Consider the following 7882-nt stretch of genomic DNA (forward strand, 5'->3'; position numbering starts at 1 on the left):
TATGATTACTGCATAATTTTATGATTGGTTGATTTGCAATAAATTTCTTCCTTTTTACTGTTAAACTTAGATCATCTCTATCTAGATCAAGGTCTCGTAGTATTCCTGCGTCGGCTAAAAGACCAGTTCCACAAAAGTTACCTCCGTCTTCAAACACTGAAAAGAAATTGCTTCCCAAAGCCAGGTAATAATAGATTCTTGATTGTTGGAGGCAGTGAGGAAAATTTACCTCTTAATGTTTGTTATTGAATATATTTGAATATCAATTTCTTAAAATTTATCATCGTATTAAGTTTGAATGTTTGTGGAAACTTTTTGAAACTTATTGCTATATATATTTATAAATTTGCAGTGAAGCACCAAAGAGTGCTGTGACTGTTAGATCTAAAATGCATGTAAGTCCAGAAAAACGAAAAATCCCTGGATCTCAGCCTACTGGGGGATTGCCTTCAAAACAACCCCCTCTTCTAGATAGGGGTCGAAGAAAGGAACGTGTATCTCCACGGTAACTACTTTTTAAAAAAAATTTTTTAAAGCAAAATACACATTTTTAATTTCATATTTTTGTGAGAATTTTGATTCTGGAACTATTCTTGATTATTTATTCCAATCAGAGTAGATAAACTACTTTATTATTTTTTTATAATATAATTACTTGGACTTCATCACAAAATAGGACCCAAAGAATTTGTAATATATTTTATTTTATCTTGCTTGTTAACTATTTTTGATTATTATCTTCTAGACTCACCCGGAGCTGGAGTGGCAGTTCAAGTGGCAGTAGTTTATCACATTCACTGTCCAGATCTCACTCTTTATCCCGTTCAAGATCCCGTTCACAAAGTCGGTCTTCATCATCATCCTTTTCACGGTCTCGCAGTGCTAGTAGCATTTCATCTCTTAGCAGTACAGGTTCATCAAGTTCTAGTGGAAGTGCTGATTCAGAGCATCTTTACCGTGATATTGCCAGTCCAGCAAGTTCCCGTGGCAAATCACCTTCACACAGACTTAAAGGTAAGCAATGTAACTATTGAAAGAAACGTATTCTTATTTCTTTATTGCCCACAAGGGACTAAACATAGAGGGGACAAACAAGGACAGACAAAGAGATTAAGTCGATTACATCGACCCCAGTACACAACTAGTACTTAATTTATCGACCCCGAAAGGATGAAAGGCAAAGTCGACCTTGGTGGAATTTGATTTCAACGTAATGGCAGACGAAATACCGTTAAGCATTTCATCCGGCGTGCTAACGTTTCTGCCAGCTCGCCTTGAAAGAAACGTATTCTAGCTGGTTGGTAATCAATCAGAATAAGTTGCACTTATTCTTTAAGGTACCTACTTCTTGTTTACAAGCTATCTAATGTGCAACCATTCTGTTTGTTAAGAGGATCTAAAACAGTAGTTCTCAACTGGGGTCTCTATGACCCTTGGGAATCCATGTAAGATTTTGATGTTAAAATATATGTACAATAAATTGGTTATACTTCTGCAACATAAAAGCCATCTTAACATTTCTATATACAATTTCTAATAATATTTAATTATAAAAATACAATAGGATTTTTTAAACATTGAATGTCTATGAGAGTTCATCCAAGTATAATAGGAATCAAGAGGACCCAAGGTAAAAAATGGTTGATGGCCACAGATCTAAACTAATTTAATCATGTGGCTTGCAATCAAGTAATTTCATTAGTGTTTCATATAGAAAATTATAAGTTTACTTACCACATTGATAATATTATTCATATGTGTGGCACCTTGGGCAAGTGTCTTCTACTATAGCCTTGGGCCTGCAAAAGCCTTGTGAGTGGATTTGGTAGATGGAAACTGAAAGAAGCCCGTCGTGTATATATATATATATATATATTTGTAAAAAATGAAGTTTGAAAATGCTGCTATATTAGACAAATTTTAATTTTTATATATACATTATTTATTTAACATGTTTCGGTTCTTGAAATGACGAACCTTATCAAAAAAAATTATATATAAAAAAGATAGTTCATGCTATCAAATATAAAAAATTCATATATAATATTCATTAGAGTCAGACATAAAAAATTCATATATAGTAAAGCGAGTCCATGCTATATGTTTAAAGAGTATGATGTAGTAGTTCATAGTGGTGATATGCATTCAATATAAAAAATTCATGTTCTTGAAAAAGCAAGGAATTCATTTTAGATTTTACCTTGTGTTCCAATGGGAGCAACTGTAATGACTTTTGGTTGGTGTCTGTTCGTATAGTTTTGGTGAATCTTGTGAATTGTTTGGGTTTTATATCAGTTCAGCTTAGCTGTCTCACTTGCATTTTTCACTGACGTCATATAGTTCCCAACCAGTCAAAACTCAGTCTCAACGAATATATCCTGTTAGGAAACCAACCAAGCATAAATCTAAGTCCTTCTATTATAAGGTCTTTGTTTATGCTGGACTAGCCACCTAACGAGATGATTGGTCAAAACATTGATGACGTCTCGTTCCGCTGGACTAGCCACCTAACAGGATACAGTCATGGGTCAGATCTAATTTCAATCCGTCAAAAACAAGGATGACATATTTCTTCTGTGGCCAAACTTTCATTCTGCTTGGTTGGTTTCCTAACAGGATATGTTCGTTGAGACTGAGTTTTGATTGGTTGGGAACTATACGACGTCAGTGAAAAATGCAAGTGAGACAGCTAAGCTGAACTGATATAAAACCCAAACAATTCACAAGATTCACCAAAACTATACGAACAGACACCAACCAAAAGTCATTACAGTTGCTCCCATTGGAACACAAAGTAAAATCTAAAATGAATTCCTCGCTTTTTCAAGAACATGAATTTTTTATATTGAATGCATATCACCACTATGAACTACTACATCATACTCTTTAAACATATAGCATGGACTCGCTTTACTATATATGAATTTTTTATGTCTGACTCTAATGAATATTATATATGAATTTTTTATATTTGATAGCATGAACTATCTTTTTTATATATAATTTTTTTTGATAAGGTTCGTCATTTCAAGAACCGAAACATGTTAAATAAATAATGTATATATAAAAATTAAAATTTGTCTAATATAGCAGCATTTTCAAACTTCATTTTTTACAAATATATACCCACTCATATACGAGCTAATCTTATTATAAATATATATATATATATATGTGTGTGTGTGTGTGTATGTATATGTTTGTGTGTCTGAGTTTGTCTCCCCAACATCGCTTGACAACCGATGTTGGTGTGTTTACGTCTCTGTAACTTAGTGGTTCCGCAAAAGAGACCGATAGAATAAGTACTATGCTTACAAAGAATAACTCCTGTGGTCGATTTGCTCGGCTTAAGGTAGTGCTTCAGTATGGCCACTGGAACATGTAAAGAGTATGCCTGTTGTATGTTTTAAAATAAATCTTTTGAATTCCAAGCTGTGTTCTAACTCTGTTGATTTTTAATCCTTTAAAAAAAAAATTGGTAGCAAGTAATTTTTTTCGTTTTTTTTTTAAACAAGGATAATATGTTATCTCTTCAGTGATTGAACTAATTATTTTACTTTCATTGTTATTATTCTCAGAGAAAGAAAGAAGCCGTCAAAAAATAGTACGAAGTAGTAAGCCATCAAATAGTCAAATCTCATCAAAACCACATACTGGCCAGCCTGTGCCGTCAAAAACTCAAAAGCCAGAAAGTAGGCAAGGTGGGCAACAACAACAACAACAGCAACAACAACAACAACAACAGCAGCAGCAGCAGCAACAGCAACAACAACAGCAACAACCTCATCACCACCACCACCATCATCACCATCATCATGCTGCAGCAGATTCATCTGCTACCACAAGAACCACAAGTACAGGGCCACCTAGTAGTACTTCAGTTTTACCCAGCAAAACTAAAGATCCCTTAAAAATTGTTGGACAGAAATCTAACATCAAACTAACTCTCATCAGCAAGGTAATCTCCTCTCTTATTTTCCCTCTGTGTAGTTAAGAAGTTCATTTTTTCAAATATGTGTTGGGTTCAGTCCCTCTACTTTGATTGTAGTTCTGACCATACCAAATCCTTGTGAATGAATTTGGTAGATGAAAAAATAAGAAGATTGTCGTGTGTGTGTGTGCATGAATGTCTTTAACTTTGCACTGCTCTGAAAATTGCTTTGTTACAAGCAGTTATGTAATTTTATTTATTATCAAATCATTTATTGGCCTTGTGCTTTTGAAGATGGATTGAGTAAGGGATCCCTTACTTGTAAAGCAAGGTTAGTGATGGGAAGGGCATCCACCTGTAAAACAATGCCGCTTTGATATATTCATCTAACTTATACTAGCATGGAAAAGCTAGTGAAAACTGAACAAATATAGGTGCTAGTATAGTATGCGTTCTATCACGTTGTCAAACGTAGCCAGGGTTATCTACCTTAAATGTTCGGTTTGTAAAGGAAACCAATTTTACCATTATATGGATATTAACAACAAATTAAACTTGTAAGCTGAGCCTGAGTGAGATTTTAGAACTAATTTTTGTTTTGTCATGGATATACCCATGACCACAGTAGTGACTCTAACAGGAAAATCTAAAAATACAATAATTGACTGGTATAATATGTGCCGCGAAGTGTGTAGAGCCATAGTTTATTATGTATGAAGCGGGAAGATGGTTGGAACAAATGATAACTCCATTCAGATCGACGAAGAAAGATTTGCTGGTCAACGAAAATGCAAGTGAGGAAAAAATGCTGAATGGCAACAACTCTCCTCTCTCTGAAGTCAGTGATGCGGAACAACGGAGCCATGGACATAGAATTGATCGGCCTTGTGTTTTTGGTCTCAAACAAGGCTCAGACTGTCGATACTTTTGTTTGGAATGGCGTGACAGGAACAGTCTGATCCCAATTATTGAAAGAATATGAAAAAGGTTCACTAATTCATTCAGATGAGTGACCTGCTTATAATAATTTAAATGCCATAGGTTGTTACCATCTAACAGTGAACCATCAACAACATGATGTGGATCCAGTGACCAGAGCACACACTCAAGCCATTGAATGATCATGGTAAGATGCTAAAAACTATGATTCTGGGGGAAAACAAAAATGATCTCTGAAATACTGAAAGTTTTTTTTTTATCTCTGAAACATCTGAAAGATGAGTTATATAACCTTGTTTGACACCGTGGTAGATTGCCTACTGTACTAGCACCCAAATATATATGTATATTTCAGCATTGGTGCAGTATGGCCAAGCGATTAACAAATTTTCCTTGCAACCACAAAGTCCCAGGTTTGATCCTGCTGTGTGGCATCTAAAGCATGTATCATTTTCTATAGTTTTGGGTCAACCGATAACTTATTTAGTGAAAATTGTTAGATGGAAATTATCTAGATGTCTGCTGGATGGATTGTATCTGCAATTCAAAGGTACATCCTTATTACTCTCTGTGTCACACTGATTTAACTTGGGAGTTACAGTAAAAGTATAGCTGCCTGTGGAATACTCTGTCACTTATGCATTAAATCAAGTGTAGGTAATTCAGTTTCTCAAAATACTAAATCCTCATCATTGAAAGACAGAGAAACCATCCTTGCATCCATATGTCAGCTCTTAACTTCTATAGCATGTTGATTTTAAAAATGTTCTTGGTCACTTTTGGAAGTAAACATTATGGAACTTGGAAAATTTCTTGTAAATGTTGCACTTTAAATTCTCTTTTATTTACCATAGCCTTCTGAGAAGGAATCAACTGCCCAGAGTAGAAAAAGATCTGCAGATACTAGTGTAGCATCTTCCGCCAAAAGACAGGCACTAACTGCTTTATCCTCTAAGCCACCAGGTAACTTTATTTTCTCTCCGAATCATTCCTAATCTGAAATGTAAATTATTTGTATATTTTGTATATAAATGGAGGAATATATATTTGATTATACACTTGCATGTACTGCAAGATGAGAACATTCACTAACAATTATTAGAAGTTATATTAGATAAGCTGTATGTATTGAATTGAGACTGCAAAACTTCACTGGGATTAACTTATTCTTTTATTTTTGAAGCATCAAGAATAACTGTTTTATTGAAACTAAGTCATCTCCATAATTGATTTTTCCTTTTTAATATAAAGCCTGTTTTAGGGTATGACAGTGTATGGCTCAGTGGTTAAAGCATCGAGCTCACAATCATAAGATAATGAGTTCAATTCCCAGACCAGGCTGTGTATTGTGTTCTCTAGAGGGGAGACTAGTATGCATGGACAACTGCTTGTCTTCTGTAAACAACCTTACCCAGACTTGTGCCTCAGAGGGTAACTTTATAGGTGCAATCCCATGGTCATTCTTGATCAGAGGTGGGGTCTTAAGTTTCAGGATGTAAACACATGAATTTAGCTTCAGTTCCACTACATAGCACCTGGGTTAAGTGATTTCAACTGTGATCTGATACCAACCTATGTCTAGAAATACAATTTGGTAAAAAGAAACTGTAAGGAAGTTCATGAGTGTTTGTATGCACACATCACACACACACACTTACTTCGTCTTCTAGAAAATTAGCTGGATAGTCAAGTACCATTTCTTTGTAATGTGATAGTTCTGAAGCTTATATTTAAGCAATTTTATTCAATGATACCTTATTATTTTGCACATTTAAATTTTAATCTTTTGAAAACCATGTTGTTCTTCTCTTTCTAGATAAACCTACGAAAGCTCAACTAAATAGAACAGAGAAGTCAGATGCTGTTCTACCACGAATTAAACCAGCCCCTATAATGCAACCTTCTACTATGCAGTCTAACTTGGTTCCCCCTGCTAAAACAAGTGCAAAAGCTTTCTTACCTATGAAACCTGGACTCCCAAGAACTGGTGCCATATCCATTAGCAGCAGTGGAGCCTCATCTGTGAGCTCAGCTCCTGCTGTTGTTACTACTGCTGCTGCTGCTAGTGCTAGTGCTGCTGCCCCTGTTGCTGCTGTCACAGGTGCAGCTGCCACCAAAGCGAAAAAGAGTACATCGTCACGTCGAGAGGAGCTTCTGAAACAATTGAAAGCTGTTGAAGATGCAATTGCCAGAAAGCGAGCGAAAATGAATTGATGATATCCATTCCACTAGGTTATTACTTGTATAAATGTGTGAGTTAATAAAAGGGTGGTGATGGTGGTGAAGTGAAGTACTTTTTTTTTTTTAATAGAAAAAAAAAAAGTAGGAAACAAAAAATCTTAAACAACTGTCTTAAATATCCTTGCTCCTCTCACATACAGAATTTTCTTTTCTTTTATTGATTTCCAAGTTGGTGATAGTCGACAAAAAAATGTTAAAAAAAAAAAAAAAAAAAAAGAAACCTTTCCTTTCATGTTTCTCCAAGCTCATGATTTAGTTTTAACAATTATCGTGATCGTAATCGTCTTTTATTCACATCACATTTTCTCAACTTGATTTACTTTGTGATTTTTTTTTTTTTTTTTTTTTTGTTGCAGATTGATACATGTGTGTAAGTGTGTGTCTGTCTGTCTTTCTGTCTATCTGAGTATTAATGTTGAGGAGGATGTAGGCTTGAGTAGAAAGCCAAAACACAGAAGAAAAAAAAAAAAAAATCTCTTGTTAGGAGCACTTATTGAAATTGATTCACAAAACACTGTTGACAGCTGACTTCTGTATTAGAAAATGTTTTGTTTTGATAAGTAATATAAGCAACCAGTCTCAAGTTGAAAGTTTATATATAACAAAATAATAGTACAGATTTTTACTTAAAGACTTTGATTTTGACTTTGAAAATAGTGAATCTTGATTGGTATTTTGTTTTCATGGTTAGCTGACAAATACAACAGTACTCTCTTATTGTGTAGTTACTTTCGTAGGTGTATTTTAAATGGGTACCATTTGTTTTATACA

At 34.6% G+C, this 7882-nt stretch overlaps 1 protein-coding gene across 2 annotated transcripts in view; it reads left to right on the forward strand.

Annotated features, from left to right (window-relative positions):
• LOC115209128 (zinc finger CCCH domain-containing protein 18) overlaps positions 1-7592 on the forward strand; it is a 44942-nt gene extending 37350 nt beyond the window's left edge. For both annotated transcript variants that reach the window (XM_036500956.1, XM_029777273.2), the window contains exons 13-18: positions 71-184; positions 353-505; positions 746-1014; positions 3579-3958; positions 5725-5833; positions 6687-7592. In XM_036500956.1, coding sequence (XP_036356849.1) covers positions 71-184; positions 353-505; positions 746-1014; positions 3579-3958; positions 5725-5833; positions 6687-7084 — 1423 coding nt within the window. In that variant the 3' untranslated portion in view covers positions 7085-7592. The remainder of the gene's footprint in view (positions 1-70; positions 185-352; positions 506-745; positions 1015-3578; positions 3959-5724; positions 5834-6686) is intronic.
• The last annotated feature ends 290 nt before the right edge of the window (positions 7593-7882 follow it).

This window comes from Octopus sinensis, linkage group LG3, assembly GCF_006345805.1.
Source record: "Octopus sinensis linkage group LG3, ASM634580v1, whole genome shotgun sequence".
In the NCBI taxonomy this organism is placed as follows: domain Eukaryota; kingdom Metazoa; phylum Mollusca; class Cephalopoda; order Octopoda; family Octopodidae; genus Octopus; species Octopus sinensis.